General features: G+C 38.8%; 2 protein-coding genes across 17 annotated transcripts in view; one reads left to right on the top strand and one right to left on the bottom strand.

The window, feature by feature from the left end:
* The window catches only part of arntl1a (aryl hydrocarbon receptor nuclear translocator-like 1a), a 46509-nt gene extending 29304 nt beyond the window's left edge, over window positions 1-17205 (bottom strand). The window contains exons 1-6 of one of the 3 annotated variants that reach the window (XM_039809438.1): window positions 17073-17205; window positions 6871-7055; window positions 4108-4171; window positions 1685-1832; window positions 1292-1312; window positions 1042-1074 (exon numbers count right to left, since the gene is read on the bottom strand). In XM_039809438.1, coding sequence (XP_039665372.1) covers window positions 1042-1074; window positions 1292-1312; window positions 1685-1832; window positions 4108-4153 — 248 coding nt within the window. In that variant the 5' untranslated portion in view covers window positions 4154-4171; window positions 6871-7055; window positions 17073-17205. Of the gene's footprint in view, window positions 1-1041; window positions 1075-1291; window positions 1313-1609; window positions 1833-4107; window positions 4172-6870; window positions 7056-16750; window positions 16912-17072 lie in introns of those variants that run through there. The other 2 variants (XM_039809439.1, XM_039809440.1) reach the window with 2 other exon arrangements.
* Window positions 17206-19525: 2320 nt separating this feature from the next.
* The window catches only part of ppfibp2b (PPFIA binding protein 2b), a 131316-nt gene continuing 130812 nt past the window's right edge, over window positions 19526-20029 (top strand). For 7 of the 14 annotated variants that reach the window (XM_039809423.1, XM_039809422.1, XM_039809419.1 and 4 more), the window contains exon 1: window positions 19526-19727. The gene's annotated coding sequence lies outside the window, so the exon portion shown is untranslated. The remainder of the gene's footprint in view (window positions 19728-20029) is intronic. The other 7 variants (XM_039809430.1, XM_039809428.1, XM_039809427.1 and 4 more) reach the window with 1 other exon arrangement.

Raw genomic sequence — 20029 nt, 5'->3', positions numbered from 1 at the left:
CTTTAAGGTTTTCGGTTGCTAGAGTGCTCTTTGGTGAAGTCAGATTCACCAAATTCTCTTAATACATTTTAAATCCTCATAAATGTGTCTTAAAAATGCCTACTGTTTGTGAGCAAGTCTGTGTTCCTGAAAATTTATCATTTCTATATACAGTAAGGCTACATGGTTCACTCTATTTGCAGGCATGAAGTCCTGCTGTTGGAAACCAGCAGGCAAAAGCAGTGTCCAAAAGTAAAACTATAGCTGTCAACATAGGGTCACTGCAGAGCAGTACTATGACAGGAATTCCTAAATCGCAAAAAGGCCAACTACAGTGACTGCATCATGTGTGTGTGCCACAAAAAGGAGAATCTGAGTTGGCACCACTGAATTATAAAAGTTACAAGTTACTGTGCCAAAACCCTTAAACCATAAAACAAATTCTCACTTAATTAACAAGCCATTAACACACAACGCTGAACTTATACGGCAACAGCAAATGGACATTTTTAAACTCCTAATTTATATACATAATTCTTAAATCAACAAGATTGAGGCAGACACCTTTAACGCATCTTCGTTCTAAAACCAGCCTCTGCAACTTGAACAGCTGATTCGTAGCGCGACCATCAGCTGGCTTGAGTCCAGCTGAGACTTTGTTCGATACGATAGCTGTGTCTCTCCATGTTTCAGGCCCTGGCACTAGCTAGCTGTGAGGGACGGTGACTCGCTTCAGATAGGAGGGCAACACGCGTTTTACTTGTTTTGTGTTGTTGTGGGTGTATTAACATAAAAAAAAGTCTAGACCCAAAATATAAGACGACCCCACTTTTTCAGACGTATTTCCAGAAAAAAAAAAAAAAAAAAAAAAACGTCTTACCAGTGAGTGAGAAAATGTGTTTATTATGATTTGGGTGAACCAACCCTTTAAGCTGGGTTTAAATGATTTAAAAGTGAAACTGGATAATTTCAACGGTAGGAATGATAAAACTACAGCATATACAACAATGCTTTAATAATTAAAGCACCCAATATATTACCATGATAATGATGGCCTCTTACCTTCCCAGTTTATCTTTGTCTGGGTCCATGTCACTAAGGAGGAGAGACAGGAGGCATACGTTTCAACAAGAACAACAGAGAACATCTAAGTAACCAAAGTAATTAGGGGTTTACTAGGTTCAGTAGGTTAGTTTTTCAGTGTATTAATTATTTCACGGTGCAAAATCAATTGTGGGTCATTACTATTTCAGACCTTTCTAAATTACACTTTGTGCTAAATCTGTTAACATTGAGTCATGTTTGAACTTACTCAAATGAGAAGCCATCAATTCTGCAAAGAGATACAAATGCATTAATCAGTTTCTGTCATCGAGGTATTGTGAGGTATACAGTATGTGATTATTTACAGTGTGGAAAAAAACAACTGATTGTCAACATTTCTTTCTTTCTTTCTTTCTTTCTTTCTTTCTTTCTTTCTTTCTTTCTTTCTTTCCCCCACTGCTTTCCAGGTCTCCTAATTCCCCCCTTTATTTCTTTCCAGCCTGCCTTTTTTCCTTAATGCCATTTGCTGCCTTGTTTTAAAATATTTTTCTTTAAAATTCACTTTCTTTGTTTCATTCTCATTTACTTGTCATTATGTCTTTCCATCCTTCCTTTATCCATTTTTGTCTTTCCTTCTTTCTTTACTTCCTGGTGTCCTTACTGGTAATCAGTAGTGCTGCCCTTCCTCTTGCGGGTGTAGTCCATGCTAGGAGTGCTGATGGAGCTGGAGATGAGGTCAGTGGACCCCGGGGACATGAAGTCAGTCATTGTAGACGAGATGTCCATCCTTTGGTCTGCCATCAGGTCATCTGCAGAGCAAAGACAAAAATCTCTTTCATTCAGCCTAACCATGCCTAATCGACTTTTCGGAATGGAGTAGGTAAGAAATGGGTGGGCTACAAGTGTTTTGTAATAAGGTAAAACCTTTAGGAGTGAAAATAAATTAAATAGATCTGTGGGATATTGTTAGAAAAAACGCTTTCTTTACTTTGGTTGAAATGGCTCCTATGTCGACAGATAAAGGAAATATAAAAACACAGTACAGACTGTTTCCATGTATAATTAAAATGCAATTTTAGTTTAGTTTATTTGTTTATTTGAGCAGTAACCATTCTGCTCAAAGGGAGTGGGCAGAAGCAAAAGAGCTTATAAGCGCCCCCCCCCCACAAAATAATACAATAAAATTTCTCATTTCACAATAGTACAAAAAAACATAGTGCAAAACAACACAACGAAACAACATCAAACAAATAATATAACAATCAAAACAAATACAATACAGAACAAAAATGGATTATATACACTTCCAATATCTGATCATGGTAGAAATGCTCCTAATGGCTAATCATTTCTTCTTCTTTATACTTTTCAAAAATCTTTTGTTTGTGTCTATATTTAAAAAGGGCCAATATCCGATCATGGTAGAAATACTCCTAATGGCAAATCATTTCTTCTTCTTTATACTTTTCAAAAATCTTTTGTTTGTGTCTATATTTAAAAAGGTTGATATTTGGACATCGTTTCATCTCCATCTCCAACTTATTCCACAAATGCACCCCATTAACTGTTTCTGCGTCCTAAAGTTTAAATCATCACGTAATTCATAACCACCAGTACGTTCTTGGAACCTTCCTTGTATTTGGCTTGGTAACAATTTGTGCCTTGCTTTATATAGCATCTGTATCGATTGGAACTCAACAATGTCATAAAACTTCATGATCTTAGATTTTAAAAATAATGAGTTTGTGTGGTCCAAAAACCCAACTTTATGAATTAGTCGGATAGCTCTTTTTTGCAACATTACTATTGGTTTTAATGTGCTTTTATAAGTACTACCCCATACCACAGAACAATAATGTAAATAGGGCAAGATTAGAGAACAGTATAAAGTATGCAGAGCTTTGATGTTTAAAATATGCTTTACTTTTGCAATTACTGCAATGCTTCTTGATATTTTAGTGATTAAGTATTTAATATGAGAGTTCCAAGTAATTTTATCATCTATAATAACTCCTAGAAATTTGATTTCATGCACGAAGAAGAAAATGTAAATAACATAGAAAGGACAGTTACTCTTAACCCTTGTGTTGTCTTCCCGTCGACCATGCAACTTTTAGTTTTTCTGGGTCAAAATTTTAAATTGAAACCGTAAGTCCCTTTTGTTGCTTTTCCCGGTGTTTGTCACTTTTTTAAGTCTTTGTCGATTTTTTTTTCTGCGCTTTTCTTGTTTTCTTGTTGTTTGTTTTACGTCGTTTTGTGTCACTTTTCCCAAAGTTCTTTGTCACTTTTTCCGATGTCTTTGTTGATTTCTTTCTGCGCTTTTGACATTTTTGTTGTTGTTATTGACATTTCTGAAGCTTTTTCACGTTATTTTATCAATTAGTTTCTTCAAATGTTATAAAATTGAGTAAAACACACATATTCAATGAAAGTAGTTAACTGATAATGGCCGGGTTAGCTCAGTTGGTAGAGAAGGTGCACATATAAAGAGGTTTACGCAGCGGCCGCGGGTTCGACTCCGACCTATGGCCCTTTGCTGCATGTCATTCCCCTTTTCTCTCCCCTTTCATGTCTTCATCTGTCCTGTGGAATTAAAGGCCTAAAATGCCCCAAAAAATAATCTTTAAAAGAAAGTAGTGTACTGATCATTTGTTTTACTTGTAAAAAGCATTGCACAGAACCATCCCTGTTATTTTTTTGACAATTTGGTTGAAAGAAACCTATATTTCTGATATTGAGCTTTTTGAAAATGGGTCAAATGTGACCCGAGGACAACAGGAGGGTTAAATATGGCACGCATAAGTGATCTAGATTAATAAGCACTCCAGTATTTATCATGTGGGGCTGTTGATTGTAATAGGTGCATGTTCAAATATGTAACTAATTAATAATAACATGATGGGTTAGCCATGTTATCTATAACAAGAAATCCCCATTAAAGTTAAAAGACAAGATCAAAGCTGCCTCTGTGGAAAATATCCGCAGTTAAGCGAGTTTCAGACATGCATATTTCGTGGGATGGGTCAAACTCATTTGCTGTTGTAACAGGGAGAGTTTAATGGCAGAATAAGAAGTCACACTCACCACAGATGTTCATCACAGCCTCTGTGTTAAAATCATCTCCTTCCATCCACTCTGGAGCCCACAACTGTGAACACACAACAACATCATGTTTACAATTAACCGTCAGTCCCAGCAGGAAAGGCGTTAACTGAGCAAAAACTTCAAAATCAAAACACTGTAAGAAAACACAGACACACAGCTTTAGTGACCTCGAAAAATGCAGCAAACATCATGGAATCTAGGTCAAATGTGGAGGCAGAATGAACAGGAAACCACTATTGTCTCAGTACAGCATGTCACAGTTAATATTTTCCAAGGAGATTTAGGTCATACTATATCAGTTACATGACAGACACAAGTCATAGTGATGTGTCATATGTGTTCCCATTCCCTTATTTCAACCCAGAAAAGTATTTAAATTAACTTGTGGTATTTTCTCAACTGAATCTGACCTAATGTTAAGAAGATTAACAACCTTAGGAGTAGGGCTGGGCAATATATCAATATTATAACGATATTGTGATATGAGACTAGATATTGTCTTAGATTTTGGATATTGTAATATGACACAAGTGTTGTCTTTCCTGGTTTTACAAACTGCATTACAGTAAAATTATGTCATTTCGTGAACTTACCAGACTGTATGGCTTAAAGTCTGAATTCTTTCATCAGTTTAATCTCGCTATTTTTCAGTATGTTTGCTTTAATGGTCTTTTGCTCTAAAAAAAACCAAAAATAATTCTGCGACTTTTTCTCAATTATGTAAAATTTTACTAGTATAAGACCGCTGGGCCTATCGTCCCAAAAACAGTGTCAAAATAATCTACGGACTTTGCAGATCTTATCAAAGTGGATGTGTGGATTGTAAAAATAATTTTTTTAGAGAATTTGCCATATCTCATGAACGCTTTGAGGCATCAACCTAAAATTCAAAACACATGTTCAAGAGTCTTACCTAAGCCTACATTTACAAGCGCATTGCAAGGGTGAGCCACAAATGCAAAAAGTTGATATCTCGGATTTGCTGTGCACAACCTAGGGTTGTGTCTCAGCCGATAAAAGTTTGCTAATAATTTATTTAAGTGGGCATGGTTTATTACAAAAAAATCTAAATTTTGAGATATTTCACATTCATTAAAGAAATCTAAATAAATCACCAGCAAGTCCTTCAGAGCTGAAATTGTTTCTAGCACATCCCCTAATTGGCAAGGTTATAATCGTTAACGACAACGAACCAAATAACGAAAACTAGGTGGGAAAAAACATTGTCGTTAACTGAAATAAAAATAAAAACGAGGCATTACAAAAAACGATAACTAAACTAAAACTGTAATGTCTGTTTGCAAAACTAACTAATGGAGTAAATGTCCTTAGTTTTCGTCTTTGTTATGGTCTTTCACAGAGCAAATAACGTTATATCTCTCAGAGTTGACATTTCCGACCATAGACCTGTTTTATTCAGTCTATGCCGCAGACATATAGTTTCCGACTGGGAACCCAGAAATTCCTACATTCCACGTCAAATTGAACACAACACCCCTCGCCTGTCATCATGGCGGTACCGAAAGTCCGAAGAAAGCGGCAGAGCCCTATTTGATTATGACTGTGTCAGATAAAAGCAAGTGCCTTGCAGTGGAAGGTGATAAAATATGTGGACAATTTATTAAAAGGGAAAAATCCTACGAATTTGAAAGTATATTTGAGAAGCGCACACAAGGAGGCCAACCTAGCTTACCTTAAAAAGCAGTGACAGGGCAAGGAGAACGCAAAACCCCCTTCCCCCGAAACAGAAGCTAACCCCGGTACAGAGCATGGATGTATGGGTACAGGACCAGGCAGCATGACAGAGACAACCACAGGACAGAGAACACTACAGGCGTGCTTTCACTGGCGACCCGATAGCTGCTGGTTAGTAAATACGCATGAACACTAAAAGCGTGAGGAAGCATGGGTTAATATGATACTCGGATGTCTAGCTACACAACTGTGTGATTCGATTGACTTTAAAAAGTTCACCACTTTACTTGAACCTAAGTTCAAAACACCTGTTGACGTATGTCTTCTTTAGTCCATTGGCTATTTAGGTTTTTTCTTGGAACACATCACTTACACATTTAGCACTTACTGCGGCATTTTGCGTAGACGGTTTACATATTTGTGCTCATCAAATACATTTTATGTACTGGTGTTATTGTTGAATACATTGTGAATACATATTTCTAAAATTATGATGTTTTTGTTGAGTTATTATCACACAATATTTTTTTCTGACCTTTTTAAATCTTGCCCCCAAATAACAAATAACCCATATTACAAAAAAAGACTAAAACTAATTCTAAAACTAATAAAAACTAAACTAAAACTAAGCATTTTCAAAAAATTTAAATGAAACTAGCAAACCCGCTTTAAAAACTAATTAAAACTAAACTGAATTTGAAAACAAAAAGTCAAAACAAAATAAAAATAAAAACTAATGAAAAATGCAAAACTATAATAACCTTGCTAATTAGTGACAAGTTTGCCATGGTGCAACCCAGTGGTTCCCAAACTTGCAGATAAAGCCCCTTTTAGGTATAAAAAGGCCCTTAGGCCCTTAAAGTGGGAGTAGACAGTAGGATGAAAAGGTACCAAAAACCTCTGTATTTTCTGTTTATGCATTCAACTTCCTGGCAGTTCTCACATGAGTCAGACTGATGCATAAGATCAGTAGGCTTGGTTCAAATTCATCCTCTCGGAAATATGAGTGGGAGCAGCATGCACACAGAACAGAGGTGCTTCAGTTACCTGGATAGGAAACTGTAACGGGCCTCGTGGACGGGCTGGGTATAGTCTCGATCAGTCTGGTCTGCTCCGTTCTGCTCTGGTCTGTCTGGTTTGATTCAGCCCGACCTAGTTTCATCCGGTTTGATGTGGTCAGTCTGCCCCGATATGATCCTGAGCCTTAAGCAGCTGGTGAAACCCGTCTACCCCTGGAGAGAGACGAAGATAAAAGTAAGTCAAGTGCAAATCTAATCTTTCACAATATATAAAAATATTATGACACATTCTGGCAACAGCAAGCAATGCCAACAGCAAGCTATGCTAAAATCAACTTGTATTGCATTAGCAATAAGCAATAAGCAATATGGCAACGTGATTAACATATGGTTATGTTTGTTTATAAAGACGGAGTTTATAAACTGAGCGTGTTGTGTTTGTTTACTAGAAAGGTCGTGTTTTTTAGGGTGACGAGATGAGACATGGCAGAGTTAAAGTGGGTCTCAATTCGGATACTTCCATGAGTACACTTATATGGAGTGCACTGTGTACACTATGTACTCACTTGTGTAGTACGTAAATTTCAACTGGTAGTGTTGCTAAAATCACGCACAGACGTTATGCACTGACTGGAAATTATTCGTTTGTTTAATGGTAAATTGCAGCCGGGCAGAGCATTGCTGCAGCTTCCTCGCTCCACCACATTCATAAGTTTGAAAATACGCTGATGTATGAGAAGCCGCCTTGGCCAAAATGTAATACTTCACTTGCACATACATACAGTATATACTTCACTTGCACATACATATATACTTCACTTGTGCATTAGGGGTGGGAATCACCAGAGGCCTCACGATATGATATCATCACGATACGATATATTATTGCGATTTTAAACATATTGAAATATTCTGCAATATATTGCAATAGGGCTGGGCGATACGGAGAAAATCAAATATCACAATATTGTTGACCCAATACCTCAATATCGATATTGCGGCGATATTGTAGGGTTGACATTTGGTGCTTTCACAAAATATTTTTACAATTAGATTTTTGATATATAATCATCAGTAACGTGGATTTAATGACTATGTGGGTAAAGGTAAATAATAGAACAGCTAGAACAGTCTGGTAAGTTCACAAACTGCCATAATTTTACTGTAATGCAGCCTTTAAAACCAGGAGAGAGAAAATTAAATCGTCCTATTACGATATTAACGCTATCCAAAATCTAAGACGATATTTAGTCTCATATCACGATATTGATATAATATTGATAAATTGCCCAGCCCTATATTGCAATTTATAAACAAAAAAATTTCAACATCAGTTTTATCTAAAAATATACATTTCTCTGTTTGTTCATCTCACTTCAATTTTATTGCTGCAAAATGGGATTCTCAAGCAGACATACTGACCAACACATATCAACGGCGAGCCACCTTCACCCCGAGTTTTTTCAAGTGAAACTAGAGTCGGTCCCAGCCTATGGCTAGCGCACCGCCATGGTGGAAATGCGCCCAGCGAGATAGAGCTGTGGAGACGAGGGGAACCTCCCACACAGAGCGGCCGTGAGTCAAGTGGAATCCCTTTGGCAGACCCCCACCCATCGAGAAGTGGAAAAATATTTCCTGTCCGTTATGAAACTGTGATGGGCTCACCCAGTCTGTAGCTATTTAATGGGAAACACTGGATTAGTCATAGAAAATGAGGAATGTTCGAGTTCAGCATGATGTGTGACATCACACGTCCTGCGACTATATCAGATCGCAATGTTGATGCTGAAACAATATATTGTGAACAGCCTTAAGCCCATGTACACTACTTCAACATGTTGAAAAATTGAAGAGCTGGACAGCTGCTGTGCCTAGTTATGGTTGTAAAACTATGATTAGACAATCACTGTTCAGGCTGGGCGTTTGGGCAAACAATCAATCCATAAATTGGAAAGATTGACAATTCTGTAGCCATTAGTCTCCACTGAATTCTCGCTTCTGGTGTGAATTTTGGGTTACTCAAGTAGGAGTCATACTTATCTTAACTAATTTAAATGTGAAAATGTGTCAGGTTGTTTCTGGAGTGTTATTGTGTGTCTGCAGAACACAATCTAGTAGGAGTAGTCGTAGTGCAACCATCGGCATTAGATGTATGCACCAATTTGCTATTCAGACAAACAAGAGGCTACCTGATCAATTAAATTAAATGAAAATCTTAAATACAAGTACACAATCTTGCATTCTTAATAATGTCCGACTGAACCTTAAAGAAAACCGTGACTGAATTCTATAAAAGGTTCTGAAAAAATCTAAAGCCATCTAAATGTTTAATGTACAGGAACAACAAAATGCAAAGCTCAAGAAGCACTTTTGAAGTAAGCATACGGAGTTCTAGGTTACGACAGGCTTGGTGAGCCAGGCTGGGACAAAGCTCTGGGCTAGAGGGGTGTGTGGGGGGAGGAGGGGGGGAACCACTATGTCATGATTGAACACTGAAAGGAACTGGTGCTGGAGTGGAAACTGGGTCAGCCAGTCTCTATGGTCTCAAAACCAGCCAGCCTCAATTTCCATCCACCACTTACGTACTTCTACTTTGTCAGTGAGTCAGCAAGCCATTGAGCTTTGTTTCCCTGTTCTACACTTTACACCCACTCAGATAGTCAGGAAGCAGCCAGCAAGCCTATTGATGAAACATCAAGGCAGCCATTTAGCCGCCCAATCTCCCAAATCACAAACACCACCCTGACCATTGATGGAAATAGTTTTGAAGAGGTGGGACAAGGTTTTATTGATATCAGTGTAAATAGTTTGATAAAATTCCAAAATGTTGGGAATAAGGGAGTGATGTTGTGAGATCAATTAACTATTACTTTTACATAACTTTGGCAGAAATAATAACAAACGCAGCCCAAAGTGGCAGTGGTGTGAACATAATCAATGTTGGCAGAGTGAACACACATTTAGTAATGCTAGTTTGGCTCACTCTACCTTCTGTGTTTATAATAGCTGTAAACAATGTGTAAACACTGCAGGAAAGAAATCATGGCAAAAGGTGGTAATACAAACTAACTTGCAAGCCCACTTGCGAAAATATCATTCCTCCATTGCTGCACAGATGGACCATAGAGCAAAAAGGGGGACAGTCTGGCCTTCTACATCACAACTATCCATTTAACAAGGGCATAAAACACAAACACAACAGTGCTAGATGGAAGGAAAAGTACTGAAGCAGTCACACATTCATTGCCAAAGAGATGGTGTCTTTCAACACAGTGGACAAGCCGTCTCTAAAATCCCTGCTCAAGACACTCGACTTGATGGTTCTTTTCATGAACAAAGACTGGAAGCTAATATGAAAATGCTTGCAAACAAGCTTCTCCAGACTTGGCTGACACACTTAAAGAAGCCCAGAGTGACTGGCAATAAAAACTGACAATGCAGCCAATATTGTAGCTACAGCCACATTCTGCTTTTTGATAAATCAGGCACAAGCTAATGGGATAACATTCCACTGGAATTGTACCTCAATCAGACAAGGTACAATTCCAGTGTTATGTTATCCCATCAGCTCCTTCAACTTGTGCCTGATTCATCAGTCCCTCCAGGAATTTGCAATGTCGCAATCGCAACAATTCACGGAAATTCAACCAATCTCCGTGAATTCAGTGTGACTCTTAATTTTGACCAATCACCGTAACTTTACCGCAAATTTGACCAATAATCGGAGTTTCCCGCGACTTCAACCAATCACAGCAGTCCCACGTGCCAGACTTTTGCGTCAGTTAGTGACGCTGAGAGCCATTGACCAAGCAGAATTGAGAACGGGTTGACGTAACACACGTATGTCGCCAAATTCATTTCCTCGTTTCTGATATGAAGACGAGACATGTGTGACTCGAACATCTCACATTTACCAACAAAACGTACAGTGAAAGACCGCGCAAAACATTTCAGATGCCCTGACAACTTGTATACATTTTAACATCAAAGTACGCTCTAATGATTTTTCACTCTAAAGTCGCTGAAAGCTGCTGCTTTTGTTTTTAAAGAAGAATACCAAAAAGAAAATCACCACTTCTTTTTGCAATTTTCACCGTCTCCCACAACAAAATCAGGCATTTTGGGCCTCAACAATCTCAAATAAAAGTCTGCGAAATCCAGGAGGGACTGATTCATCATGAACAAGAATGTGGCTTTCAGATTGGCACAAAGTTAAAGCGTTAACACTGCAGTGGTTTAAAAAATAAAAAATAAAACTCCAGTCCTGCCTACTTGGAGCAGATGACCAATCATAGAAGGCCGGCTTAGAGTTGCATAACACTTAGCCGAGAGTAGAAAAAACTGTTGAAACCGCAGTGTTCAGAATGGTTGGAAATCTGAACGTTTTAGCTCACAGGGATTTGTCTAAAATACGTTTACCTCATTATTTGAAGGCCACGTTTAACATGAAAATCCAACATTATAACACTGTAGATATGACAGAAAACACGGAACTCATGTAACAAGGACATGTACAGTATAGTAGCCTACAAAACAGTGTGTTTATTACGATCCCCAAAACACGGATTAAAACACTTTAAAAAACAAACAATGATCTGACAAAAACATGTTTTAACTTTAGATAGCCTTAGTCTTATATGATTTAACAGGAATTATGAGGAGACAGTGTTGAGATTTTTAATAACGTAACTTTCGATATGGATCATAGTATTAAGGTAAAGTTACATATAATAACCTATTTGGGCTCCGGGTAATCAGTAGGGGTGGGCAATATATATCATATACGATAATATTGTCATTTTTGTGTTAACGATGTGCAAATTGACATTATTGAGTATTTAAATTACTTAGAGAAAAACACTTCAAAACACACATTGGAATGCTACACATTCACTAATGTCAACAAAGATGACATTTTGCATATTGTGCAGCAGCTACTAGCTCTCCTGTCGGTGTATATTTATACAAGTACAACCGCACTGAACTAATCAATATAGGACTACGATACAACGCAGCCGTTACGAGAGCCTTCCAGGTGGCTCATAACATCCCGGAGGAGATGGCTAGACCGGGCGCTCCGTCTGTTGTCGGACATCTAGCACGCCGAGCTAGCTTAATGCATAATGAATGGCGTACCTACAGCAGGATCGTTGCCCAGCACTGCTCACCTGACCTGGAAGCCCTGTCGGTAATATACAGGCCATTTTATTTACCACGAAAACAGCACACTGCCGTCCACATAGCCCCTGATGCTAACGTTAGCACAAGTTTGGCTCATTGCTAACCATAGTGAACAAACTGCAGCGTGGGGGGGGGATAAATATTGTAGCAGGGGACTTAAACAAGGCGTCCTTAAAGTCTGTACTCCCCAGCTTTTTTCCAGCATGTAGATTGTGCTACTAGAGGGAAGAACACACTAGACCATGTATACTCAAACATCAAGAAAGCATACAGAACTGCACCTCTCCCTCACATGGGCCAGTCAGGTCACATCCAACTATTCCTGATCCCAGCATAAATCCCCGGTCAGAAGGACTATACAGCCAAGTAGAAGGACTATCAGAACCTGGCCTGACACTGCCCTATCTCATCTCCCAACCTGATCTCACAGAATTCCGTAAAATGAACACGGGCCCTTAACTCTAAATCCGTGGCAGTTTCACGGAATTGCAACAAAATCCGTTAAACTGCCATGGAATAATTCCGTTAAATGAACACGGATCTCCAACGGATCGTCAAATTCCGTGATGGGCTCACGGAAGAATTCCGTGAAATGAACACGGATTGCCGAAAAAGAAACATGGGCTTACGTGACACGCAAGAAGAACGGAGCGGTTGGGTTCAGGAAAAGGTCGTGGGTGGACTTACGGTTCTGTGACACACGCGGGACATGCTTATAAAAAAAAAACAAAAACACCCAAAAAACTGACAAATAAACCACACGGGACGCGAACTCCAGTCTCCTGGGTGAAAGTCCTGTGTTTTACCCATCCACCACCCCAACCAACCTCCTGACGCGGAATTCCGGCGTTACATACTGCTCACTACCGTGCTACGTCATCTTCTCATTGACTTTACATTGGCATTGTTTTCCGTGGTGGCCACACGGAATTTTCACACATTCCGTACCACCACCGCGGAATGAACTGTTACCAGTCCGTGCCCATTTTACGGAATTCAGTGAGACCAGTCTGCATCTCCAGGACTGCTTCCAATAAGGACATGGTTGTGTGCAATATGTTACAGAACAGAGCCCTTTGTTTATTTTTATGATTTCATCTTGCTTGTATGTTGCACAATTTACATTACAGCAGAGGTGTCCAACTGAATGTGTACTCAGAGTTCAATGTTCCTACACTAGTTCAATTAGTATTGGTATAGTATTAGTATTTTGTATGTCTTTGAACTGTTTTTACTTGAATACTTACATTTTAAAGAAAATAAATAAGAACAGTTTTCATTCAACATTGTGCCCATTATTATCATCAGTGATTAAGTAACTCTGACTTTTGAAAACACATTTTTAAAAGGATATCGTCTAATTATCGTTATCGTCAAAATCGCCAACAATATCGAGATATTATTTTTTGTCCATATCGCCCACCCCTAGTAATCAGGTATTTTATCTGCTACATTTGACAAACCAACCAGATTCACTTGACAAAGCACATCATGGCTACACTTCATGATCTTTTAGTCTGATATATATGTAAATAGTTATTTATTCCGAAATTATCTGTTAATGTTATGTAGCCTAGTCATTGTTTTCAATAAATAGTTCATAAACCTTCGTTTGACTAGTTTTTACTGAACCCAGCAATCATGCGCCGAGCCGTCAAATCCTGTGCCACCCACCACCACAAGTAAATTCTCAACCTGACTTGATTTGCTGTGCAGAGTTTTTACTCTTCATAGTAAAAGGCAGTGTTGGTAATGTTAAAAAGCTAGCAAGATTTGAAAGTAGCATCTCTTCGGGGCTCTGTGGGGGGGAACTGTGTGCTACACAAAATGTGCGGTCGGTTTTATTTTTAATGCCGTTCATTAAGTTAGGTGGGCTTTTTAAAAAAAAAAATGTTTTCATCTTCCCCAATTCCATTCTTTCCGGCCCTGGGACGGTGGGACGTCACTAAGCTCGAGCTCTGACGTAAGTCTAAAGCCCGGGCTATGGCGCCTACCTGAGCAGCACTGGTGTGTCAGCGGACAAGTTAACAATTTGGAGCAGCTGTGACCGGGCCTTTAAAATGAGAGAATGAGGCTGACCAGGTCACTGAAACTGCCCAAAGTTACAGGTACGTACTCAAGATTTCCATCAACTCTTCCCACTTGCATATGTATTTTGTTACTCTTGGTTTTCTTCTGTTTGGCCTTTCACTTAAAATGTACAAAAAAGATTCAAGGGGGATTTATGCTTCTGCATGGGCTCTACGCAGAGCTTTCGATGTTGCCTACGTAAGTGGCCTGAGGTTTATACTGTACTTGTGTGCTGGTGTCTGCGTCGTTCTAGCATATCTCTTTTAAGCCCCTGACACACCAACCCGACGGCTGTCAGCAGAGAAGGCAGTCGGACTGATCAGTCAGCTCCCCGAGGTCCAAAAAGTGCCTCGGAACACACCGAAGCGACGCCGTCTTAAGCGTACGTTCTGCGCGTGTGCGAGACGTAATACAAAAAAATGAAAACCCGGAAATGATTGAGAGGTGAACGTCAGGCTACGGTGTAGGGTCCATATCTATACGTACGTACCCACTGCGAAAATGTAAAAAAATTTACAATGCACAATTACTATGACCTTAACAAATATACCATATTATTACAGCTTCTACACCAGAGCCATCACATTGCTGCCCCGCCCCCTTCACTCTACAGGACTAAAATTGTATTTTTTTTTCCATACTGTAAATAAGGATTTGTGCAATAACTATTTAACGAGCAAACAGCATGGAGAGAGTTATCACCAAAACAAAAAAAAATCATGATTTCTTAAGCACAATGCAAATCCGCTTTACAAATATTCGCATCATCATACAGGCTCGGTGTGCACCCCAGCGGAATATGGGGACAACAGGTCGGGGTGCAAAACACATGACAGCCAACCAACACCTACACAAAACCAACTATATTTCATGTGCTTACACATCATGACAGCACACACACAGCCAAGTAACCAGTAATTTGAGCTGGAACACGCCGGAACATGTTCCGGCACCTCCGACGCTGGATCCATAACCTTTTTTATTGGATCCGGCACCTCCTGTGTCACTATGAAAAATTAATCGCCTTAAATGAAAATAATAAATTACTGTTTGTGTAGTGTTCAATGTTGTTATCGGTCTTGTTAGTCTTTATTCCCCATTGAAGTTCCACAAAAATCTTGTGTTTGCTTTGTCGATGCGTTTTGAAGTGAATTTTCAGGGTAAGACAGAGGGGGGAGAGGGACGGAGGGCACTTCAAGTGACACATGCGCTTGTGCTGGTTGAGATTGCGGTTAGCCTCGTTTCACTCAGGGGAAAAAGGTCAAAAAGACAACAAAGTTTGCTTAACTTTTTCAAATACGCTGGCCAGTCTGATCCCAAATAAGCAAAAATAATTTCTGCCGATCAAGAATGTGGAGACATTAGCCTACATTTCGTACCCATGCAGTGCATGTTCTGAAATTAAAATAAACATTGGGAAGGGCTGAGGTACAGAGGCAAAAGTTTCAGGAGTCAGGTGAGGGAAAGGGAATAAGCATATACTTTTAGTTATGATAACAAAAATCACCCAGGCTCTAGGGTAGTCCAACATCAGGCTGTAGCCAGATCATCACCAAAACTCTTAGATGCACCATAGCAGGATACCAACTACTGCTACAACATCCCTTTCCCTCACATATCCCCTTATTTGTTTTAATCGAATTAATTTTTTTTTTTTTACTTTCAAGAACACTCAGTTTCTTTGCAGAAATTAACTCTTTTGTCGTTTCGTCTTCATGATCAACAGGGTGGTTAAGCGGGGCCCTGCTAAATCATCACAACAAACTTCTGTTATCAAAATGCCTTCATGGCAACATCAATCAATACAGATAAGAACTAGTGTAGGTTGCTTACTCTCCATGAGCAACAATAACACTTGTCAGTCCAAGTCTGAAGTTCACACTGGATGTCTTTACGGTCACGAAAAGGTAGATTATGAACTACTAATAACACTGTTGTTGATGCAGATTTTGAGAACGAATATTGCACAAGTTGGTTGCAAAACACAAGTTGCACCTTTAACAACCCATAAAAGGCAACTAAAATATATCAACATAAACATAAAAATGTTGACTGAATCAACATTTTCACCAGTATTTTCACATCAAGGATCCCAACGAATCCACAACAGAACACGGACCCCCTTGTGAGGATACGTGCTGATTAGTATGACTCAGAAAATGAAATAACAGCGATATGTAACTATTCCTCATCCTGTTGGAGACCTCCTGGAACCATCCTAATGGTTCTCCCTGAGCCCAAGTTTGGGATGCCCTGCTGCAGATCACACAACAAATGGCACAATGGTGCACAATGTAACCAAATCCCAAAGCCCAATATCATGATCTTCGTTTGGCAACACTGCGGCGACAGCGAAACCGAGCGGTCGCCACACTTCCACTGCCAATGCCAACACTGTGTCAATATAATTTATAAACAAACATGTGCCTGCTGTTTCGAAAACAACCTACGTTCTCTTTATGGGTTGAAATCACACGTACTGTATTCGCGATGATGACATAGATGTTATCGCAGCAGGATGGATGCTGCTGAGGAAACCGTGTGCCAGATACCCACCAAGGCCTGTTTACATTGCTAGCGTGATAGCATTGGATAGCATTGTTCACTTAGTCGCTCGCATGTAGGTCAAGTTTAGTTAACATTTAACAAGCACCTACCTATGCACGAGCTTCCTTCGAGTCTCGGTAATTGCTGACAACGGTTAAAGATAGTCTGTCATATTTGGAGCGGTTTCCCCACCTGTTATCCATAACAGCATTTATTCCCGTTGGTTGACCAATCTTAGCATTACTGCTACTAGCTAAGGAACTGTCAAGACATGGCCAGCGAGCTAAAGTCCCTCCTCCTGCTCTAGAAAACCACACTGACATGACCATAACGCTGTGAAAACATCGACACATCCATCATGGATTAAAACCCAGCAACGTCACCGAGATGCAATTTCGATAACCTGTAGGCTTGTTTTCATTTTATACTTACAGTAGATCCAATGAGATTGGCCTATCCATTGAAAGCCACTGGTAATATGTAATAGCAACCCACAGAACTGTGACATAAACGATTTTCGATCGGTGACCCAGTTTCTCTTCACCGTCATGCCTGTCGGACCACTAACCTAGTTTTTTAACCAATGGCGTTGGTGCTACCGCCGTAGGTGCCTCTCTAGCCAATCAGACAAAAGTTCAGGCTGGGGAACTATGATGAGCGTGCTAGTTGACCAATGACAGCCATTGTAGAACGGAATGCGGAGGTTACTTTTATGTTGGTTTTTTTAGTTTTTTTTTACTTGTGTGTATCTGTGTATTTGCATTACGAGTCATGTGGTGGTAGCGAGTGATAGGCGTACAAGCGCGCTTTCCTTGTACCCTCGTACTGTATTTTGACACATTGGTTATTATTTTATATTGTATATTTATGTTATTATTTTTTCATTTTTAAATATTCCATCATCATACAACTGTCTGTGCTGTGCGATCCATTCACCTAAGTGGGAACACTGGTATAGCTGTTTGTGTGTGTGTGTGTGTGTGTGTGTGTGTGTGTGTGTGTGTGTGTTGTGTGTGTGTGTGTGTGTGTGTGTGTGTGTGTAGTCTTCCTTTTATTGTGTTGTATGCTTTTTCTATATTTTCTAACAATAAAGCTATAACATAACATAATTTATGTTGAAACTATGAATGCTGCAATTTCTGCAACTGTATGTTTAAGTGTGTCATTTGTGTGGCTGGGTCTGATTCGGAACACAGACTGGTTATTAATGACATTGGTTATTGATGTTGTTACACTATCTCCACTGCGCAAAGTTTAGGTATCATCCTATATTATTGTTATTTTAACTAGTTGCCCTTTACAGTGTGTGTTTTTTCCATGTCATCATCCCACAACTGCAAATGCTTATATTGATGTTGTTTGCTGTCTTTTGTCTCCATATTACACAGTATAATTGGCTTATACAACATTAAACGCAGGCTTCTGTAATTTTTCAGGCTTGGAATAAGTTAACAGTCACCTTATTTGTAGTTTACAGGTTAAACCAAAGTAAGGTGGATTAATAAGGTTTAAAAACATATACATTTACTTGTATACATTGATATACATCTGCTGTATTTTCTTGGTATTGTTTACCTGTATTACCTGTCCATCTGACCTGTAACTTTTCTCTCCACACACTGACTGGTATCATTGTGGAAGTGAAACAGTGTAAGTTGCTAAAACCCACATACAATGTAGGGTAGTGATGTTATAAGTTCTATAACTTATGTAATACAAAGTATACTTACTCATATAAGACAAAAATGGCAACTATATATTTAATGATATTTTGGATGGAATGTGCAAATTATAGTTCAGTCGGTTTTTCTCTGCTGTCTTTTTTTTTTTACATAAAACATTCTAGCCAGACATATACAAATCAGTTACACCAGAAACAAATGCTATGCATCTACATGTCAAAAGAGATGGTATTGTTATTTTAGTGCTGTGTATTGCAAACATACATTGTGCCACTAGATGACAGTGTTGAGTCATATTAAAACATCATAGGATGTAAAAGTTAAATTCATACAGTTTTATGTCCCATGTTGTTTGGTTGGTGTTGGCTGTTGAGGCTGTATATTTGCTCTATTATTATTTGTGACAGATATGTTTACAAATTGTTGTCTAAACCTCTTAAAGATACTGGAAAAAAAACCTAATTAGTATTATCATCTTCAGTAGAGACTCGTAGTGTCTGTTCCATTAGAGTTAATAATCGCGTATCAACATATATTATTGAGGGGATACAGGCCTAGCCTAGTTGTCTGTGTCATTTCTGTAGTATTTTTTTTAAATTTCCTGAAAATATGTGAGTTTGTTAGGTAGGCAACCTGAAGAACGTATTGGAGGGGTATGGAGTTTAATGTCCCTAAATGTCAAATTATCCAGCAAATTATTCGTATTATCTTCTACTGTTATTGTGCTGCCTACAGGTACTATCGGATTTATTTTACTTTTTATATATTGTGGTACCGTTAATGTAGCAACAAATTTGTAAATAAATTGGTCAGAATATCAATATCATATTACGAATAATAATAGCACAAGTAGGCTATGTAATGTATATTTCAGTGTGGCATTTGAATATTGATTGTCATTATGTGTAAAGTATCAACTTTGCTGTTTGTTAGAACAGTAGCCTTAATTAAGCCTAGACACTTTTGCAAGTATTTGGGTTTGCATAAAAGTAATAGTTACGGAATTGACCTACTTGCATTGCATTGTATTCATTCACCGATATAGGCTACTTATTGCGCATCATATCCCGATTTTTTATTAGGCTATAACAAAAAGGTCCAATATAAAACTGCCAGGCACTTGAGCAAAGTAGATATTACGAGGCGCTCCTGAAGGCATCGTGCCTATCACATGGCAGGTGATAGTTGAAGCTCGCGCTTCACTACAGCGCATAGTAGCCTATAGAGTAGGGACAACTCTACAGTTCAGAGCACCTAGCATGTGTGAACGTGTTTTATGTGTGTGAGGGGCATGTATGTGTGTGTCTGTATGTTTGTGTGCTCACTTTGTCTTCAAGTGTCTCCCGCAAACAAAATTAAGGGATTTTGTTCGATAAAGCCTCAGCATCCCCTGAAGTCGCATTTCGTAAGTAATATTAACTGCATGAAGCTACTGTAATTACTAAAGTAACCTAGTCTGCGTCTGTAACGTTAATACAAATGTGTCATTTAAAGTTAGTAAGGTTATTGTTAATTTCTCGTGGGATTTGAATATTATAGTGATACTGTATCAGGAGATAAGTTTACTATAAACTTAACGTTCGCCAGCATGAGTGTAACAAACAATATACAAGTCCATAAAGCTGGAGTTAAGGGACTGTCATGAGCATTGTGCGGCTTGCCATCTTGAATAGTTTAAACATTCGGGTTTCTTTTTTAACGCAGTAA

This window comes from Perca fluviatilis, chromosome 8 (assembly GCF_010015445.1).
Source record: "Perca fluviatilis chromosome 8, GENO_Pfluv_1.0, whole genome shotgun sequence".
NCBI lineage: Eukaryota > Metazoa > Chordata > Actinopteri > Perciformes > Percidae > Perca > Perca fluviatilis.
This window is presented reverse-complemented; position numbering and strand designations above follow the sequence as displayed.